Source organism: Clarias gariepinus, chromosome 9 (genome assembly GCF_024256425.1).
Source record: "Clarias gariepinus isolate MV-2021 ecotype Netherlands chromosome 9, CGAR_prim_01v2, whole genome shotgun sequence".
NCBI classification, from domain to species: Eukaryota; Metazoa; Chordata; class Actinopteri; order Siluriformes; family Clariidae; genus Clarias; species Clarias gariepinus.
The window spans coordinates 26,846,655-26,869,134 of NC_071108.1; the positions used below are offsets into that span (position 1 = coordinate 26,846,655).

Below are 22,480 nucleotides of genomic sequence, written 5' to 3' on the forward strand. Positions count from 1 at the left end.
AAAACACAACTAATTTATACATGTATATTTTTAAAAAAAATTTTTTTGGACAAGACACTGAGGTCATTAGTTTATCTATAATATACATAAATGAGTTAATTTTAAAAAGAAAAAAAAAAAAGATAACTTGCTTGCTTTTAGTCTCCGGCAGATAAATATGTATTTCCAAGCCACAACATTTATACGCCATCTTGGTACAGCATTTAATAAAATGCATTAACTATTCCATGCATTATATACAAAAACAAAGTTTAACATCTCATTGCCAGAGAAAATAAAACAGTTTAAAATAGACATGCAATCATTTTAATGAAATTACATGTAGTATAAATCTCATCGAACATATCACAACAGCGAATAAAAACAGTCTGGATGGGTTTTCAACCCAAATTTTTAGGTAGGCTTTTATACAGTACATATACATTTCCGGTATGTAGATATTCATCTCTTCTTTATGTTTGAAGTTTACCCTAAAAAGGGTAAATAGATGTATTTCACACTTTAATTTTTTCATAATATTCATAAGTGCATGATTGTACTTTAAGTACGTTTCACAGAAAACAGCTGTCATGATTTCATATGTCCAAAAAAAAAACAAACAGAACGAGCCACAATGGCTTGTTTTAAAAATGAATAAATAAAGTGTAATGGAATACTAGCTGTGTGAAACCTGCTGGTACAGTGGAGCTCACTACATTATTTACCGCTGTCACTAATCTGAACTATAACGAAGAGTGACCTTAGATTATTCTATAACATGAAAATAAATTCAAACTATTATGGGTAATGGAAAAGAATGAAACAGACATATAACTTGGACAAAAGAAATGCAACTGAATTGGTATCGACATAATGAGTGAAGAAAACATGATGTCCAGGATGAGTGCATCATTCTTTTGTATGCTGATTGTCTGAACAGCAGAGGTGTTGTTTTATAAGTCACTACCAATATCATAGCAGTTTTAGAGCTCACATATATCAGGTATATGTATATGACCTACATTAAGCCAAAACTCTGTCTTAAACCCTTAAAAAAATGAAAATTTCAATAACAGATCATCACTGCAACTTAGTGTAGCACTGGGAAACTGATCCTAGAAATAAAAGTGCCTGATCTCCTCTCATACATATATAGGGCTATTTAAAAGACTACGGAAGGCAAAGAAAAGATCCTAGATTAGATCAAGGACCCTAGGTTACAGAGAGAGCGACCCATGCAACTCTTTTGCATAAGATTTCATAATGAGGTTATTTTCAGGATCAAAAGTGAAAATAATTTCCAAAATACTACCAATATGCTACTTCAGTTTGCTGAGGATAAATCAAATCCTTAATACACAAATCTTAAATAATAATACAAAAGCGTGCATGAGGTACGTTTTTTCCCCTTAAACATAACTTTTCTGACTGGAAAACAAGTGCATAAGAATAGCTGATTAACATTTTTCCTTAAAAATAAAACAATATTATGTTTCAAAACTCAAACTCCCATGGTACATCACTCTTTTAGCTAAAATGCAAACCTTTTAAGTAAGATTCAGTCAGAAAGTATCACTGTTACGGCTCGTTGTCAGGAAAATAAAATGCTTGAAGCAAGGGAAAGGGGAAAAATAAACTGATGGTCCTAACTTTTGCATTGGTTTGCAATGAAGGCAAGTGATAATGGGGGATTGTAGAATTTCAGTCTGCACCTCCTGTGCAAAACAGGACACTCTGGAGTCATGCGGTGGGACCACTGATTTGGCTATTGTAGTCGGCGGTCTCCATTTTGAGGATGTACGGGATGATGCTGTCAATGGGCACGTTTCCAATTAGCCCAGTGAAGAAAAGTTCTTCCGTTATGCTGGAGCTCATTAGACGCAGCGCTGGCAGACGCATCAGTGTTCGTGCTAATCTACAAATCCAATTACAGGAAGGGGTTAATAAAGGAAACGAGAAAGAAGGAAAGAGATGTAAACAAAATGCATGGCAAAGTACAGACCTGTAAGTGTCCTCTGGATATGTTTTTTGTACGTAATCCTGCAGCTCCATCTGCGCTTTCTCCTGGAACTTTTTGATCTGACTGCTGCTGTTCAGGCCTGGGTGATCTGGAAAAAGGAGTGAAAAAGAAATTTAGACTTTATTAACTTCAGTTGAGAGTGAGTGGCTTTATTCATAACCTTGTGTTGCATACTTTCTACAGCACTGAATGTAGTTATAATGAATAAAAAGTTAAATTTTTAGCTGTGATCCAAGAAATAAAACACTTCAGGACAGAAAGCATGTTGCTTCATGTAACAGTTGGAAGCTTTAAATGAGGAAGAAGAAAAATGGTATGTAGGTTAACCTTTAAAAAACAGAGTTATCTTTGATTGGATCGCCATCTAACTCGACAGAACTCGATCAGGTGACTAAATATTTAGAGTCAACATTTTGTTATACCTTAGATAATGTAGCTTCAGTTAAAAGGAAAATGATAAAAGTATAATGGTATAATGACCACACATGCACTTTAAAACAAACTGCTCAAAAATTAGAACGCAAATGGCATCAACCTAAATTGTCAGTATTCCAAATAGCATGGAAGGAGAGCACCCTAAACTATAAAAAAGCTCTCAGTGATACTAGATCATTGTATCACTCCATTCTTATAAAAAAATAAGAGTGAAGAGATAAAAAATAAGAGTGGGAGTACGGCTGCAACTAACGATTATTTTGATAATCGATTAGTTGGGCATTTATTTATTATTATTTTTTGATTAATCGAATAAAAACTAAACATTTATTTAATTTGATATTTCGCTTATAACTATATAAAACCATAAATCAGGGTATTATATATGTATAAAAGTAAACTTTAAAAAATGCAAAAGCCACATATAGAGTTTAATGATCTTTAATTTTGACATTTTAAACCCTAAATGAAAGACAGAGTTTGTTTTTGAACAGTAAAATCTTTCTAAATATCAGAAATATAAATAATGAATAAATAAAAAGCAAAACAACTGTTGTTATATTCACATTATGAAATTAGGACAAAAACATGCTGAAAATAATATTAAGCAGCAAAATTTGTTGAAATATCAAAATAATAAATAAAAAAAACAAATATAACTTTTGGAAACAGAGGTAGAAATCAGAAGAACAGGTCAACTTTCACTGCTCAAAGTGCTGCATATAAATATTTCTTATTCACTTCTACAAAATGTTTAATTGAAATAAAGAAAAGATTACTTTTTGATACAAAGGTAGACTTTAGAAGAACAGGAAAACTCACTGCTCACAGATGTGCATATGAACATTTCTTATTCACTGATTCCAAAATTTTGAATTGGAATGCAAAAATGTGAGCATGTCCACTTGATGTGGGTTAAGGCTGGCTCTTTTTTTGGAAGCTATGCAACCTGCAGCAGAGAACAGATGCTCAGATGGTGTTGAGGTGCCCGGGATAGATAAGTAGGATTTGGCTAATTTTGGCCGAGGTGGGGTATTTCTCTTTATTATGTCCCCATCAATCCAAAGGATTTTCATCCTTGGCTAGGGGCCTTTCAACAAAGTAGGCCAGGACCCATATTTGAGTGTTGAGGTACTCCTCAGCTTTCTGCTCTCTGCTCTCTTCCTCACTGCTGCCTCCAGACTCAAGGAGTGAGTCGAGCAAAGATGTTGAGGGTTTAGCTTCTGTTCTTCTGGCTAAGGTGGTTGTTTGCTGCTGCTGCTGCTGTTTCATCTCCTTTTTTGAACCTTGGGTCCAGAGTAGAGTAGAGAATCACAGGATTATCTACCTGTTCAAAGAGCTGGTTCCATCTGATTTGAAGCTGCTCAACTGTTTTGGCTTGGAAGGACTTTACTGGACCTGAATCAAAGGTAGCACCTTCAGTAGACTTTAACAGCCCTTTCACAATTAGAGGCAATGAGAAGACTGTTACATATTTCTGCCCGCTTATAAAAACAGTTGCACATTCGAAAGGCTTAAGAGCAGTGAAAAGCTCTTCGAGCAGACTCCACTGGTCTGGTTTCAAATCCAGATAGCATTTGCCTCTGTGAGTGATCAATGGATCAGACAGAGTAGCAGTTAAAGGCCACCTCTGTTCAATCAGTCTGTCAATCATGTAGAATGTACTGTTTCATCTGGTACTTACATTCTGAACAAGCTTGTGCTTAGGTGTGTCCATTTGTTTCTTTTTCTTTGAGCTTACTGCAGGCTAACTTTTTTTTTAAAGTGTTCTACCAGACCTTGCAGCTCCAACAGCTCTTTCAATGCTTTTGTCCTTTAAAGCCCCATTAATCACCAACTGCAATGTGTGGCCAGTGCAGCGTATAATGGTCCACCCATGTTTCTCCTCCAGTAGTTTTGCAGCAGTACAAAGGCAGTAATTTTCTCAAAAGGGATTTGAAATTTGACTACTACTTCTTCCAGCCATTCTGCAATGTTGTTTGCGGTATGCATGTCTTCCAAGGGCAAGGTGGTAACGCAGACAGATGTCATCTTCCAGTCACTTCCAATGTAATGGCATGTAATGCCAAAGTATGCTTCAGTGGCAACACTTGTCCATATATCAGCAGTTAAAGCCATTCTGCTGTTAGTGATGTTCAAAGTAGACTTAATTTTTTCAAATGCCTCCTGGTACTTTCTCTCCATTAATTTTGTGAAGTGGGTTCTTGATGAAAGTATGTATCCTGGATTAGGGATGCTAATCATTTTTAAAAATCCTTCGTCTTCCACCACTGACATTAGCCGCATGTCAGTTACGAACATATTCAAGATGGCATCTGTTATAGTGGCTGCTTGTTGAGGAGTGCATGGGGGAGTTGTCTCTTTCTGTAAAAGAATAGAAATAAATAAATAAATAACATTTGGGTAAATATGTACTGTACAAATAACAGTACAAATGTACTGTTATTTGCATTTGCTGAAAACCACAACAATCACTAAATGTAATATTCTACTGTTATTCGCACTGTGTAATTTAAGCTAATCTAAAGTAATTTAACTAATCACTTATGAGGTGATTATAATGAACAGACTAGCGTGACTGTCCCGAAGTTAGCAAACAGTTTAAACAAAAGCACTAAAACTATACAACTTTTACACGATGAAGAGATACAGTTTTTACTTACCCTGCTGATGTTTCGCCATCCATAACACCAACATGTTTTCTTTTTAAGTGTTCGTGCATGACTGTGGTACTGCCATGCCATGAAAGCTCGGTCTTGCATAGCGTGCAAGGTTGGTTACTGTCTTCTTAAGGGTGTTTAATGTAAATTGCGCCCATACCTTGGAGGACTTGGGGCGCACAGTTGACAACGAATTTCATTATTGATAATTAACGATTTTATTGATTAGTTGTTGCAGTAGTTAGTACCGTAGCTAAATTAACTAAAAACAAGACCACTGCAGAAATCTCCACAACAACAACATACAGTAGTGAGGATTTTATGAACTTTTTCAATAACAAAATCATAAATATTATGCAAAAAAAATCAGGCTTTGAAACCAGACAATTTAAGTGATACAGATGATGAACTAACCGCATCACATCAGAACCTAGAATACTATTCATCTCTTCTTCAAAATTGTCAACCTGTGAATAAGATCCTATAGCGATCTTATTTTCTAGGTACAGCAGGTATAACATTTTCTAGGTACAGCAATAACAGAATCCCTGTTAAAAGTAATTAACTGTTCACTTAGCACTGGGTATGTTCCCAAATCCTTTAAATTAGCAGTTATTAAACCACTAATCAAGACACCTGACCTTGATCCCTGTCAGCTTTCCAATTACAGACCGATATCAAACCTCCCCTTTATCTCTAAGATTCTGAAAAAGATAGTATCACAGCAGCTATGTTTATATCTACATAGAAATAGCATAAACGAACTGTATCAGTCAGGATTTAGCCCTCATCACAGCACAGGGACAGCACTTGTTAAAGTAGTAAATGACCTATTGGCCTCTGATCAGGGATTCGTCACTATACTTGTGTTACTCAACACAAGTGCGACTTTTGACACTATTGATCACCCTTCACAGATTAAAAAATGTAGTAGAAATTAAGGGAACGGCCCTCTTGCGGCTCAAATACTATTTGACTAATCGTTATCGTAGATTTAAATGGTGACCATTCTTCATGTTCTCAAGTGGAGTTTGGTGTTCCACAGGGTTCAGTTTTAGGCCCACTGCTTTTTTCCCTTTACATGCTTTCTCTGGGCAACATAATTTGTAAGCATGGTATTAGTTTTTATTGTTATGCTGATGACACATAATTATATCGTCTCTGCAAAACCAGGCGAGAAAAAATAGTTTACTTAAGTTAACCAATGCGTGAAGAATATAAAAGACTGGATGCTAATTAACTTCCTTCTGCTTAATCCTGATAAGACAGAAGTTTTAGTCATAGGACCACAAGCAGCTAGAAGTAAGCTTGCTAATCACGCTGTAACTTTAAATGGCCTTTTTTCCTAATAATGTTCATGACTTCAACCCAGTTTCAGTGTTTAAGTCCAGACTAAAAACCTATTTATTAGCCAAGAATTTTTGTAAATAGATCTGCCTTAGGTAAAGGAGCAGATCTGGGGGACTCATGGATGTAGAGTATTATGGTAAACTGGTGTGTTTAGATGCTGTCTTCCCCACTCTCATTGATCACTCAGGTTTGTTGACGGTAAAGTGATTGGTCGCTTTACATCTCAGGGAGCCGTCATGTCCGTTTTTACTTTTGGCTTTCCCTTTTAGTTATGCTGTAATAGTTAGTCCTGCCGGAGTCCCTGCTTGCGCTCTGCACTAAATATACATTTACATTTTACATTGTTTGATTGTGACCATACCTACAGTATCTGCCATCTTTCCTTCTCTTCTACTCTATCCTCTTCCCTCTCTTCTCCTCTCTATTTCCCTCTTTCTTTTTTCCTCTACCTGTCTCTCTGTTCATCTATACATGCCGCTCCTGAGCTGCCAGTGATCCAGACCCCCTCTACCTCCTGGACCTGCCTGACTCGTCCTGGTGTCCCGCTTCTGGTTGATGAAGCGCATGTCGCATGGATGCCCCGTGTGGTCTGCCTGAAATGCGTGTAGTGACTGGGGACGGTTCCACTTTCCTACGAAGACGGTCCTGCCCTAGGCTGATGCAGACAGCTGTTCTTTGAGGACGTTGTGACTTTTTCCTTGCCACTGTCGCCGTCGTCCTCGGCTTGCTCATCAGGGACATCTTAGGGTCTTATCATTTTGATTCATATACATTCACATTTCAAACAAACTTAAATAAATCTTTTGATTGTGTAAAGCTGCTTTGCGACATGTCAACTGTCAAAAGTGCTATACAAATAAAAATGAATTCAATTGAACTTCCACAATACACCATGAAAATGACAGATTACACAATCTAAAGAAATTATAGAATTTTGTATTAAAAGTGATGCGTATGAATTAAAATTATTAGATTATCCGTATTATTCAAGAATGTCAATATTATTCAGTTAACAGCCAATATATTTATATACAATAAATCTCTCTAATAAAAACAATAATAAAAAAAACAACAGCATTAAAGTCCAAAGAATTAAAGACCGAGCACTTTATCAGTGCATCACTATTGGCTTCAGATCCAGTGACTGAAAATTCACAGAACACTAAATTCACTGTTACTGTATGTTCACGAAAGCAGTTTAAGACATGGTCCATAACCATGCTAGAAGTAGCCATTAGAAGAAATTGTGGCCATGAAGGGATATACTTGGTCTGCAACTTTGGACTTAAGTTGGTTATGACATTTAAGCAATGATTGATTGGCATTAACCGGCATAAAAAGTGCCAAGACTTTTTTTTCCACATCACTGCACTCTAATCTAAATTAATAAGGCCAGGCCATGGCTTTAAAGCCTTCAACTGGCATGTTTTGGTGGGCCTGTGCCCAGTGCAGCCTCAACTTTCTGTTTTGCGTTAAAACAAAAAGAACTCTTGCACTTTTTGCTTTTGTAGGTCATCCGCGTTAAGGTTTTATAAGCTGTGCATGCAGTAATGCTTTTCTGCTCATCCCCTGTCTGGCTGCCTGACTGGCACCAACAATCATGCCATGGTCGAAATCACAGCAATCACATTTTACCTTACTGGGGAAATGATATTACCATTACCCAAAGCTGTTGGCCTGACTCCTACATGATTAGTTGATTGCATGAATGAGTGAGTGTAAAGGTGTTTAATTTTAATTACAAGTGTTTATTATTAATTGAGGTAAAAAAAAGGGCAAAGTGCACAAATTTTAATTTGTAATACTTGAAGATGTGTTAAAGAGTGACAGAAACATGTTTACCTGGACTGAAGAGGACGATGGCTTTGAGGTAGGCATACTCATAGCCGTCTGTCTCCAGCTTGGCCATACTGTTACAGAACTCCTGCAGCTTCCAGATGTGCTCCATCACCGACTTTACTCGTTCACCAGACAGCTTGTCTTTAAGTCATAAAGGAGTGATTAGTTACTACAACAATGAGGACTGTCACATTTCTACATGTACTCCTCTTGAAGCATTATCTAGGTACTCCAGTACATGCCCTACATACCTTCCTGTATGCTGCTCTGCAGATGGTTGACAATGGCAGCTAAGATAGTGGAGAGGCTCATGACCTGAGCACACTGAGCAAGACCAAGGGTGAACAACTCGTTCCAGCACGCCCGTACCAGAGATGTGTTACACTCCTGCCTACAACATAGATGCATACAGCCACCTGCTCAAGATTATGATCAAGAGAGCACAATTATACACAAGAACAGACGCTCAGAGTGTGGGACTAAATTGTAAATCAACTGCTTGTTGTTAAAGTTGGAGCATTTTAACTGCAGCATTTTGTACAGATTTGCAAAGAAACTACCAGTAAAAGATATTTTGAAGTATTAAAAACTACTAAAATGATCTAATAAACACTGAAATGCTATGTAACCTGTGTTGTTGATTGTTCAAATGTCATGTCTCGTACAAAGCGATCATCTTTTATCCCCTGCCAATCTTCTGATCCACCTGATCCAGTCCAGCAGGTGGCAGTATTGCACCAACCGGCCATAAACTCAAAAGAATAAAAAGCGATACTCTCACAAAACGTGAGTATTTTCCGGAAGTTACATGCAATTTGTATTTTCTGCACAAGCTGAATTCTTTCTTTGTAAAGAATTTGTCAATTGTAGACAAATTTTAAAAATTTTACGTTCACCCAAACAGCTTAAAAAGCTTCAATTCTGAATGGAGAACTGACCCAATGATTTAATTAATTGAATAACCCAACAACAGATTGATTATATTGGATAATCAAATTACATTGCAGAGCTCTAGATTTCAGTGGTCTTTAAAGATTACATCACTCAATATGGATGGTAATACCAGGTCTGAATGCAGCCAAAAACATACTGTAACTCTCACCCAAGAGCAAGGAAGGCTGGGATGGAGCGTGCCCAATGCATGGAGAGAAACAGCAGACGGGAAGCAGACTCGCAAATATAATGGACATTCAGGTACTCGGGCATCGGACTGGGCATTGTCAGCTAGAGAGGGAAAACACAGAGCCAGAGATCTGTAGACCCGTATTTCTGAACTGTTACAGTCGGATTATACTGTGTTTGTGTCCTGATGTATAGAATAAGTGCAGGGTTGTTGTGCTATGTCTTATTAATTTTGTGTGGTTGCTAGTGTAACTGGGACAAGAAATTGTGACCTCACTTTGACACATATTTTATTTAATAAATAATAAATGATAAAATGCAATTTAAATTCAATTTAATAATTAAATGTATAATTGTTAAATCTGATTGCAAAATGGCATCAGACCAAATGTGGAACTATGAAAAACAGCTGGAAAGTGCAGATATGCAGGAAAAGAGATAGAGAGAGAGAGAAAGAGAGAGAGAGTGTATCAACCTGCAACTTTGCTCAATTATGAATCGTGATTGATACAATCTATAATTGTGTACATTTCTAATAGACGCAGGTACACAGGGCTTCTTTCCAATTAATTACACACACTTTACACCAGTCTCTTCCTAAACACTGTGAGTGATATTTAATTTAAAATCGTGTGCTTGAGGCCACTCAACCAAGATGCTCACTGTTTAGTTGACACTATGGAGGCATTTGAGAAAGTTAAACTTTTTAGTTTCTTTAGAATTTAACTTTGCGCGTGTAAAGCAAAAGAAAGTCTCATTATGGAGGTTAAGATCCATTTTCTCATTAACTCTTTGTTTCAGCCTGTCGGTATGTGTGTGACACCGTGCCCCTTCACAAACACACATACTCTCGCCTTTACACCCCCTCCCCACCCCCTCTCGGCTTTACACACACACACACACACACACACACACACACACAAACACACACACACTCTCTCTCTCTCTCTCTCTCTCTCTCTGCTCTACACAGAAACACTGCTCTGTTGTGATTCTTTTCAAAGGTAAAGTGCAGTTTTTTTTGTTTGTTTGTTTTACTTTACAGCAGTGATTCCGTTAGTATGCACCCACGCGAGTGTCATTAGCGATGTTCCTTGCTAATTTTTCAGACAAAACATACACACACACACACACACACACACACACACACATACAGAGAGAAAGAGAGAGAGAGAGAGAGAGAGAGAGAGAGAACAAAGTGTTTCAGTCATTGTAACACTGCTTTATAGTTTCAAGCAGTTTTTTATCATGGTAGATTTATTGTTGTTGTTTGTGCAATTGGCAGAAACACTTATCTGTAGTTTTTTTTTTCTTTTTTGAAGATAAAGTGCAGGTTAATTTGTTTTATTTTTACTTTATATTTTATGAATATATATATATATATTTTATTTATACTTATTTTTATGCGTTTTTTGGGCTGCAGAACAAATAATTAAAACTTCTATTTTTTCTTATGGGTAAATTTGCTTTGATTTACGAGTGTTTTGGAATATGAGTCCACTTCCAGAACGAATTATGCTCGTAATTCAAGGTTCCATTGTATATCTGAAATATTTCTGGCATCCTAGGTTTGCTAATTTAATAGTTGGGGTAATAAACACACGGGTCATAGATTTTTTTTCTATTATGATTCAAGACAGTTTTTCAATTATTAGCCCTAATACCAAACTGAATTTATTAATCAATTGTTTAAAAACATAGATGTGCCAGAGATGTTTTACTTGTTTGTACAAACGCACCTTAAAGTTGACGTGTGTGTCCGTCAGCAGAGGACCCTCCACCTCTATAAGAGGCGTGACTTGATCTCTGCTGATGACCTGTATAGTTGCTCCACCCACACACTCCGCCTCGGACAGGCTCTGACCCTCTCCTTCCTCATTAGGGTTAAGCGCTTTGGCCAGAGTGTCAAAGGCACTGTGCACACAAATACACACTCATTTCAGCACAAATATTAAGACATGCTGTCAGTATGTGTCTTAACACTACTTTCTCTCTCTCACACACACGCACAAAGAGAGTCAGAGTACCGTGTGATTTCACTAGCAGACTCCTCCTGCTGGCTGGCTGAAATGTCCCCATCACCATTATTGAGTGAATCACTGAGACTGGCTAATGATGTTACCACATTGGCGAGTGTGCCTAAATCCCCGTGGCCGCTTTCTGTCTAAAGGTCACATCAAATCATCATGATTAGTTCACACAAATCATGTACATTTACCCAGCATAGAAGTTTGTCTCAACTAATCAGGACCTTAGTATCCATGACTACAGGTACATAAAAATAACTATCTATAATATGTTACCTTGGTGTCTGTTGCTAAGAGTAACGTGCCGTCAGCTTGGATGACCGGTTGTTGGATATTCACCAGCATCCCAGGGTCTAATAAACCAGAGCTAAAGAAAAGATATACAATTTAAACAACCAACCAGGATATGAGAAATTACTCATATGACAAAAGACTTAAAAGGGTTGCTACTGTTTGCATAATGGGCCTCCACAATGCAAAAAAAGTGCTTCAAGACATGAAAACATGCATCTTTCAGTCTGACATTGAAACGGCAAACATGAAAAATGTTGAGTCCTGCCAAAGAAAATTTTCAAAAAATTTTGCATGATTAAAATTGAACATGAGAGGATAGTTACTGTTCCTGTTGAAATGTTAGCAAAAGAACAAAAACAGCCATCCTGGAATTAGAATTACATGCTAACTATGCTAACTATAAGTTATGGTACATAAGGTACGGTACTCTAAGGTCTCTACAACAGTGCACCAACCAATCAGCAACGCCATGATTCCCTTCGCTGGAGGCGAACCACCGGATAAGAACGAAACATAACGCAAGTAAACAAACAAAGCTGCATACCTTGCTGAAATTGGTGCTCGTTTCATGACTAAGCCGTAAAATTAAACCCAAGACTCTCTTGCTCTTGTGACTTTCGTTGATATAGTAAAAAGTAGCGTAGTTTCATGTGTCGTAGATTACTGTTGTATTGGTCCTGTATTTTAAAGTCTAAACATATGCTCAGATCTTAAGTTATCTTGCTCATAAGTGCTAAATACTAGATTTTGTGTTATTATCGTTGCCACGTGATAAGCAGAACTGGTAAGATACACTGAATTGTGCTAAACGCTGGATGGGTAGCTGATAAAGTGTACATTATAAATTTTGATTCAGTTAATCAAATTAACCCAAATCGTTAAAGATTCGATACACCTTTGACGCAGAGCTAAACACTACCTATTAATGGTGAAGAATGCGACAGTCATTCATTGTCATTATTATGTAAACCCTACAACCTCATTTCCCCACTTGTCTGTTTCAACCACTCAGCATCACCAATATACTAATCCCTGGCCTCATCTTCATAGATTTTTTTTTATGCTTGAATGATTCATAGCTCAATGTGTGACATAAACAAAAACATTCCTCTACACCTGGTCAGGTACAGGGACTGGACTTAAAATGAAAGCTTGGTGAACTATTTCTCAAGATGACATTAAAAATACAAGACTGTCTGGCTCTTTGGAACCCAAATATGAAAAAAACGAGGGGTGACACGGTACTGTATGTCTTTATACTTAAAGCATGCTTTAAGTCTAAACATCAGCGTGTGTTACCGTGTGCCATCTTTGTCTGTGATGAAAGTCGGGGTCGCTATGAGGGGACTGCGCAAATCTTTTCGGATGTAGATCTTCTCAGTCGAGGCAGCGCAATTAGCGGGTTTTTCTCTGGGCAGGTCTAATGGCTTCCTCTCACTCTGCACAGCTGCATATACAGACAAAGACATACACAGTCAAGTCAACAACTTCAATATGTCATTGCAATCAGTGAGTCTGGACCAGCAATCATACTAATCATCATTTACAGATATTACACAAGTACACACGGGATCATTTCAAACACACGGCAGGTACTGTATAAATTCTCAGTTTAAAAATAATGTGTGTGCATGTGTGTTCTTTACATACACTCCTTTCATTATGTTTCAATGCATGAGAAAAAAAGCTGAATGAAAGTGCGAGTATGTGGGAAAAAAATATAAAAAAATACTCACACTCCATCTTCATGCCCATCTCAAGGCACTTTCTGAGGCGGCAGAACTGGCAGCGGTTGCGGTGGTGCTTGTTGACCACGCAATCTTGGTTACTGCGGCAACTGTAGGTCAGACTCTTCCTAACGCTTCGCTTGAAGAAGCCCTTGCAGCCCTCACAGCTAACAGCTCCATAGTGCCTCCCTAAACACACATTAAGAGACACATTACATGCATTGTACAGATGAGACATAAGTAAGCTTTCAAGATTAAATCTGTGTAAATCTGTGTTTTTACCCGAGGCTTTGTCTCCACACACAACGCAGTACTCTACTGGTTGTGGTCGGCCCACCTCGCCTCCTTTACCCAGAATCCTCTCCACTGAGACTGCATCTGTGACGAACTGCATCACCACACAAAGAGGAAAAGTCACCGTCTTGGTTCAACACATGATCATACTTAGACAAACACCTAGACAAAACAAACAATTTCATAGTTACGGGTGATATAAATTCATTATAATGGGACCACTTTGGACCAGATTTTCTTATGCATAGTGATTCATGACATGGTAGTAACATGTGTGGCAGAGTGTGTGGTGCTGGTACACGTGTAGCAGTAACACTGAGAAACCGCAGAAATACTGCTGTACCACTATCACTCGCACAGTAGTTCTGTGTACATTTTTCTACAATAATGTTGACATGCACTACACACAGTGGGTATGTGTGTTTACCTGTATTCGACCAGGTACCAGGCTGTCGGCTGTGGCGAAGATGAGCTGTTTAGGGCTGGGGCTGTTGGGGGATGCCAGGATGACTTTTCCCGTTGCTGTTCCATCGTGGGCAGCCAGGATAAATTGTTGCTTGGGCACGCTAGCCGGATCCACAGCCGTCACGATCTGGATCTTCTGTCCCGTCTGCTGGTCGGTCACAATCTGAGCAGGAGGAGCAGAAGCAGACTTATTAACACGATTAACTTCTCTCTTCTGTCCTATTGTAATTATGTGCATTAAAAAAGGATTCCCCTACATTTTAGGGATTAATTGGCTAAGACTAATTCAAGACATACTGTATATGTGGCAGGCTTGAGAAATATTAAAAATGCAGAAAATATAACATTTTCAAACATGTTCCAAACTAGACAACTTTTGTATGGATGGAATATGCCTGCATAGAAATACACTGGTGTGATAAATTGGTTATTGAGTACATTCAGGTCATCAGCTGACTTCATTTTATTGTCACATAATGTTGCTCAGCCTAGATCTGTCCAACTGAAGGTGTTGATGAATGATTGTGTGTATAGTTCCCGCTGACAGACGTGTCCCTTCCATGGGTTGGTGATAAATTATTCTGCGATTTAAAAAGATCAGGTGTTCCACCCACTGATTGTTCACAGGAACAACTGCAGTGGGCTCTGACTCATCATTCACATATAAGCAACTCGTACGCATTAATAGCGGATAATGGGTCAGGCATAACTATAAGTGATTAGCCCACGACTATGAAAAAGGCAATTTGGAGTTGTTATAGTTTTGTTTCCGTGTGAAGTGGAGGTGTTTGAATGCCTCATTTTATGATCTCACTCCCACTCATTTCTACAGTTGTTTCTATTCCTGAAAATAATCATAATCCACTGTCAATGTGATCATTTTACCAGGAACAAATTAAATGAATGCAGAAAATGTGTCGCATCAAATGCCACACATTCCCCTGTACAGTACATTCCCTCGCTAATGAATGTGACCTTTCACTGCACCACAAGCTTCATATTTAAAGTAAGTCCCTGCAACGTTTTTTTCTGATGCACACCTCTACTCTGAACAGAGAAAACATAGATGCTTTGCATGTAAAGTAGAGAATAAATGCATGCTCTTGTGCAATTCAGTATACATTTCTGAATAAGTCATGTTGCCACTTTATTAGTCAGACCAGAAAGAGTAAATGGAATAAGAAACCTCTTAGCTCTCTGGTCTGATTAGCTCCTTAAAGGTTACATAAATGTATGCGACTGGCCACAACAAAGGACCATTAGAGTTACTGAATTACAGAGAATTCCATTGGCTGTACTACAGGAAGTCCAGTGACTTCCTGTGAATCTTAAATATTGAGAAAATGTATGTGCTAAAATGGAAATATGCCAAAATATGTCATGTCTGTTACTTAAAAGCCCACTCTTGTACATCACTTTACTAATGTTTCCCTGACATCCACTTCCGCCCATGTTCCAGGACACCATATATATCTTGACTAATTTTATTATATTAATTATGAATCTGCCACGTGTATGTTTTATGCTGTCTATATAAAGGTACCTGTATTCTCTGTGGCGTGGTGACAGAGGAGTCAGCAGAGATGATCTGAATGTGCTGTGGAGATGCACTCATTACCGGGCTGTCTGTAGGAGATGCCTGCGTCTGCAAAGCACACAAAGACACTTAGACATTTTATTCGCGACGTGCATATCACACACACACACACACACACACACACACACACACACACACCAAGCAAATAAAAGAATGGGGGCAAGATGTCCTCTCGTTAAACTCGTCCTTTGCGGGTCAAGTGCCTTGTTTCCATGGAGACCAGTCGTTTAATACAGGGAGCCACAAACAGCCGTGTAAACACAGCTGACTCTTACATATTGTAGTGAAATACGTAGTTGCTCTAAATAATAATCCCCCCCAAATTTAATAAATCATATTGTAATGCTTCGATTCCCAGCTAGGCTCAATTTCCGTCTCTGTGTGCATGGAGTTTGTATGTTTTCCCCGTGCTTGGTGGGTTTCCTCCGGGTACACCGGTTTCCTCCCACAGTCAAAAGATATGCAGGTTAGGCTAATTGGCGTTCCCAAATTGCCCGTAGTGTGTGAATGAGTGTATGAGTGTGTATATGTGTGTGCCCTGCGATGGCTTGGCACCCTGACCAGGGTGTACCCTGCCTCGTGCCCTAAGCCTCCTGGGATTGGCTCCAGGTCCCTGCGCCCCTGAATACAGGATAAAGCGGTATAGAAGATGAGTGAGTGAGTGAGTGATAATGTAACGCGATATCAAATAACCAACACTCAAATACCCGACATGTTGGCTTTTGGTGTGTAGATTTCTTGATAAGTTGGAAACCACTTTCGTAACTTTTGACCAGCACCAAGCATGACTCAGGACCAGTTTAAAGAGGAAATATTGCAACAAAGCAGATTATGCGTCTCCGACAGGCTAGTCTGTTCTTAAACACTAACATCTCTCCTACTATTACAAATATAATCTAATGTACTCTTGCAAACATGCACTGCTCAGCCAAAGAAAAATAAAATCTGCACACTCTAGTACTTCATTTAAATTTCTTTAATTTGATTACAGCATTCAATGTAGTGGCCAGTTCATGTGTAAAAAAGGTTCCTTTTGCCCCCCGAACCACTCTTTCACTCTTTTCACATCAAGGAATGGGAAAAAATGCGATAACCTGGTCATTCAGTACATTCAGGTCATCAGCTGACTTCATTTTATTGCCATGTTACAATGCTGAGCCTAGACCTGACCAGCTGAAACAACTCAGATCATGTACAGTGAGCATGATGGGTGCATTGCTTCATGCGCTTCCCTTCTTAACATGACACATCCATCTCTCTGGAATAGGGTCATTCTGAACTCATCACACCACATGACCTTTTTCCAAGTCTCACTAACAAGTGGTTTTTCTTATGGCCGCACAGCTGTTTAATCCCAATCCTGTGAGTCTTTGACGTTACTTTCACTATTAAACATAACTGTGATACTATCCATTCATTAACAGTTACACAAAGTGTTTAAGTAACCTCTGGTCACACATCTTATTTACAACCACTTTTCTTCCAAAGTTCCAAAGCTGACAGTTCACCACTTTCCTTCCAGGTTTTTAACAAAATATCGGACAGTTCTTAACCTTAATGCAGGTCTGGCAGTAATTGAATTGATCTAATTAATTTCCTTAGCTGTTTCATTTGTTTGATGGAAGCCAGTAATTCTACCCTTCTGAAACATGACTATTTATTTTGGCTGGGCAGAGTTTCACATTGAGACTGAGATCCCATGGGACCCCTAAAAAAGGTCACAGGACTACCGACATTCAGGCGGGAACAGGTGGTAAAATAGGAAGCTCACGGGACAAAGAAAGGCCATATTCATTAACATGGGACAGATTGAGCAAACTCACTAACTTACTCTTATACAGCAGGTGGGTAGTAGCATCTTGAAATTATAAGTGATTATTAAGGACAAGTATTTCAACCGATGTTGAATTTTGACTGTCTAATCCTAATAATGTTAGAGTATTAAGCGTGTATACTGGAGTGAAGTGGTTTTAGGTCACCTACAATAAACATTACACATAAGTTTTCTTAAGACTTCTTAAGGTTTTTCAAACTTTTCCTCAACAAATTTCAATAAATTACAAGATGTGACATTACCAATTATGGTATTTTTAAAACATAGGCTTGTGTCTTACTCTGTCTTGTCCTCACATTTACAGAATTGTGCAAAATCTCGAGCTACCTAATTTCTTCATATTAAATTAAATAATACAGATGAAATTAAAGAAATTGGAAAAACATGCTGCAAAGTGCTTAAAGATACAACTTAAACATTGGTTGTTTCTTTAACATGTTCAGCAGCAACCTCATTTCCCCTCTCGTCTGTTCCACACACTCAGCATCACCAGTATACTAATCACCGACCATCTGTCGTCATTCTGCACCCGTTTATCACTGGTTAATGCCTTAGGTTAGATGCTTTTAAATGCTTAATTTATAGGTCACTGTGTGGCCTAACAAACAAAAAACATTGCTCTGAAACTGATCAGGTACAGGGACTGGACTGTAAATGAGAGACAAACAGTCCTTAAGGAAGTTTGGAGAACTAGTCCTCAGGACTACATTAAAACACAAACTCTATGGAAGCAAAATATGAAGAAATAAAAGGTAACTTAAGACTGTTGCACAGTACTGTACATAAAGGTCACTCACCTCAGCTACCCGCTCAGTGGTCACTATTTGCTGAGCCAGCATCGCCAGGTTGGTCGTCATGCTGATGCAAGGTCATTAGCAGTGTCTTATTGGTGCAAGGCCACTGCAGCATCTGTTATTACCAGCTGGACCTGTGTACCACATAAATATTACATCAGACCATTATGCTTATCACCTAGAGTATACTGCACTCATACGGCAACATATACAGAAACACCTTGGTTAGTGGATTCACAGTACACAATTTAAAGATTTCATCTGTGTATTAAAGATTTTTAAGTCAGTACCAATATTTCAGCTAATATCAGGGTATCTATGAGCAATATAGTTTTATATTATCATTATTATGGTGTGCTTATAACTTGTTGATTAATATACATAATTAGTATACATACTCTTACAATACATACTGCATGTTCAGACTAATAAAGTACCAAGACCAACGGCAATATTGCAAATTACCTAACATACCTTTGAAATGACGTACACTGCCTGGCCAAAAGAAAAAAAGTTGCACGGTTTAAGATTTCTTTCAGTCACCTTTAGCTTTAATTACAGCACAGAATGTGGTGGCTAGTCCATGTGTGAAAATGATTCCTCATGCTCCCAGAACCGCTCTTTTACAGTTTGAGTCCTGGAACATTGCCCGTGCCATCAGGGATTACAACACTGCCTCCAGAGGCTTGTACCTCATACCTAGTGGCTTGTAGCCACTATGCATGATGGTGCATAACTTCATGCACTTCCTTTCTTACCCTGACACAACCATCACTCTGGAATATGGCCTGTCAGAACTCACCAGACTCTTGACTCTGTCCTATTACTCCAAAGTCTAATCTTTATGCTTCCTGACGAATTTAAGACTTATTGTCTGATTAGTCTCACTAACAAGTGGTTTTCTTATAGCCACACAGCTGTTTAGTCCCAATCCTGTGAGTTCTCATCACAATGCGCGTTTATGGAAATGCTCTTACTTTTAGTGTTAAAAGTGTTTAGCTATTGTTTTTTTTTTTTTTACCATGCAAGTGTTTAAGTGATCTTCATTCGTGATTTTTTTTCAGAGCCCATTTCTTCTACAAAGTTGATGGGTTAGCACTATCCTTTCAGAGTTTGATATTGTGTAGAAGGGTTCTTAACACAGCTCCAGTAATTTCAAACATCTTAGTTCTTTTATTTGCTTGATGCAGCCCAGTAATCTGAGCCTTATAAAATGGTGACTTTTTTTTGGCCAGACAGTGTGTGTGATTATGCTGGCTCTACAAACACTTGTTCTTGAAATAGAGCCCAAGAACCCTCAGGGGTGCATAAGGCACAGCAAAATTTATCATTTAATAAACTATCAGGGCTGTTGAAATATCACATTTGGGATATATTTCTAGCTGCCTGGCACATCACATCCCAGCGTCCTATTCAACCCAGTTTGGTATCATCTTGCACATTTACAGGCAATGCTTTTTTCTGCTGCCAGTAGCACCATGATCTCCAGGTCAAAGGGATTTATTACTCGTCAATATTCAGTGGATTTTATGGATACAGGACAGTATTTTGTGTTGTTTTGAAGGTGCAGACTTAAGGGTTTAGTATATTCTTTTAAAAGCCAGGGTATAGTGGTAAGTTACATAACATAACAGATACAGGACATTATTTTAAGGGTACAGTTAAATATTCAAAGATAGTATATGTTAACGCACTTAAGGCTGTACACAAACTCAGTGTCAATTCATAAATGTTATCGTAGGACCTGAAACCAGACTCCGAAATTTTTCTCTCTGTGTGTCAAACCTGATTACGTCACAGCATCTAGCAGTTGTTTTTATTCATTTAGCGCATTTGCTTCAAAATTGGCCATATATGTCACCCTACACAGCCATTTAATTCAGCACTTATGACTCGATGTGGGCGTGGTTATAAGTGTCACTCAACAGAGCCAATCAACGTGAAGGTTTACCGTGTATACACAGACTATGCAGAAGGCACAAAAACAACTATCAGTCATGCATCTACAAACTGGTATTATCCTCAAAATCATCATGGCTTACTCCATAAAATGGGACGTACACTATGAAAACTGAACGTTGCACCATAAGTGAAATCTATGTCTAATCTAAATCTATATCTAAATGTTGAGTAGAGGGGAAGTTATGAGAAGATATGTGCAGAATTATGAACCACATGTTTTGCCTGCATGCGTTAAATTGTGGGTGCGCTGGACAGAATTTCTTTAATACGTATTTAGTATTTTAATACATAATTAATTTAGTACGTATTTACATATTTACCATCGAAAATTATAAGCCAAACTTAATAATCTACTAGCTGAATATAAACAAATACCTGCACCTATAGATATTAATTACAGAAGATAAACAGAATATTTTTACTATGATTAGTTAATATTTTTATTGCTAAAATAATGAAATTATTTTGCTGCGCTGTGGTATAAGGGAATTTTAACATGCAGGAGTTGTTTTAAGACGAACAGGGAGTGTATTAGACTGACGATGAAAGTATAACTTGGTGTAAACAAGGCATATGATACTTAACCTTAAAAAAATATTTACTTCGTATTGATTAATTAGGAAGAGAGTTCTGCCGTGGCTGACACGTTCGTGGCCTTCAACTTGAAACAATCACTCATTACATTAAAGCTGATCAGCTTATTATTTTAACCTTTTAACTATTTCAAAACTCTGTAACTGTTAATGACGGTTTTTAGATCATAGATATTTATATTTTATATTATATTATAACTGAATCAATTAAATATATCTTATAATAACTTATATCAGGAAAGGTGATGTATGTTTCTTTTTCTTTTTAAAGATGCTCTTGAACGCTGCATCAGTGATACGCTGAAGCTTCATACTGATGCTGCAGAGCGTCTAATGATACGGAGGATAAAACCTGAAATATAAAGTTAATTCAGTGCTGTTTTATTTTAAAACGCTGTCTCACAGGGACATTACAGCACCAGCATAACTAACTGCAGAAATCCCCAAAGTACAAAAAAAAAAACCAAGACAAAATGGAGAATCTGGCGAAATGCCAAACATAACGCGACTCGAGAATTACATGGAATTTCTCTAGATTAATCCGAAATATTATCGTTTTTTAAGGGTCATGGGATAAATCATGCATTATCTACGGGATTATCAACGTGTATTCAGATCAGGCGAAAAAACAAATCCACCCAATGTGTCCCGAGATGGCAAAGGTAAAAGGTTCGCCTAATTCCCCCACCCATATTGCGACAAACCCCGCCCCCTGACACATGATTGGTCAGAATGTTCCCGAGCTCTGCTATTGGGTTCGCTACTCGCCCGTCCAATCGGCAGATAGCCAATAGTTACGCAGAAATCTGGGTTTGACCAAAACGGGTAGGAATATGAACGATAAAAGAGTCGGGTTCGGCAGCACATACGGCAAATCAGTTAGCCTGGTAGCTAACAGGCTAATTATTGGTCCCCTTTGTCGCGCGCATTTTTTCGTATAAAATTCCAGCTACAGACTGCACGTGAGTGTTTGTTTGCAGATTGATAGTATCTCAGGAGCATGCGTGCAAAAACGGCAAAATGTAACCAGACGCGCTTTTATTTTCTGTCGGCGGATAAAAAAGAAAAGTGCGGTCTGACAGCACATCACGGCCTGCGGCTCAACCTCGGTACCGGGCTCCTTCCCTGACCAACGAACCGCGAGGAAAAAAAACGTTTTTATCCTGCCTGATTTAAGCATCGTTTGCGGTCGTAAGAAACAAAAAAATATACTAAGGGCTTACCTGTGACGTTAGTGTGCGCAGTTTTACAGTTGTTACGGTTAATACAAATGATTTGTTATTGTTTTTCTCCTGTGAAAGGTCATAGTTCGTGACCCCGTCTCGGCCTGCTGGGAGTTTTTTTCCTTCCTCCCTGTCGCGCGCTCGCTCTGCCCCCCTTTTCCTATCCGTTCGCGCGCACCAGCCATGGCGATCAGACGGCGCTGACGTCATCCCGTCTGCCTCGTTAAACGCGCGCTGATTGGTGGATTTACACATTCGGTGTAAT

The 22,480-nt window shown here is 38.4% G+C and overlaps 1 protein-coding gene across 2 annotated transcripts; it reads right to left on the reverse strand.

Annotated features, from left to right (window-relative positions):
* Positions 1-62: 62 nt before the first annotated feature.
* nr2c2 (nuclear receptor subfamily 2, group C, member 2) lies at positions 63-22,429 on the reverse strand. 2 transcript variants are annotated; one of them, XM_053504100.1, is made up of 15 exons: positions 22,216-22,429; positions 18,441-18,571; positions 15,756-15,857; positions 14,175-14,375; positions 13,736-13,841; positions 13,463-13,642; positions 13,026-13,173; positions 11,709-11,799; positions 11,433-11,569; positions 11,145-11,319; positions 9,386-9,507; positions 8,535-8,674; positions 8,287-8,424; positions 1,982-2,087; positions 63-1,894 (listed from the first exon to the last, which is right to left on the reverse strand). In XM_053504100.1, the coding sequence occupies exons 2-15, from the start codon at positions 18,498-18,500 to the stop codon at positions 1,720-1,722; spliced, it is 1,881 nt and encodes a 626-aa protein (XP_053360075.1). In that variant the 5' UTR covers positions 18,501-18,571; positions 22,216-22,429; the 3' UTR covers positions 63-1,719. The 2 variants fall into 2 exon arrangements, with proteins under 2 accessions (XP_053360075.1, XP_053360076.1); XM_053504101.1 differs by lacking the exons at positions 15,756-15,857; positions 18,441-18,571; positions 22,216-22,429 and having other exon boundaries at positions 13,736-13,909; positions 14,175-14,265.
* Positions 22,430-22,480: the final 51 nt, after the last annotated feature.

Excerpts from the sequence above, each read along its gene's own strand:
- nr2c2 (XM_053504100.1), bottom strand. The coding sequence starts at position 18,500 with ATGACGACCAACCTGGCGATGCTGGCTCAGCAAATAGTGACCACTGAG. Across the intron at positions 13,842-14,174 it reads TGGTACCTGGTCGAATACAG|TTCGTCACAGATGCAGTCTC; the intron begins GTAAACACACAT and ends GTGGTGATGCAG. Across the intron at positions 11,570-11,708 it reads TCTTAGCAACAGACACCAAG|ACAGAAAGCGGCCACGGGGA; the intron begins GTAACATATTAT and ends TGTGACCTTTAG.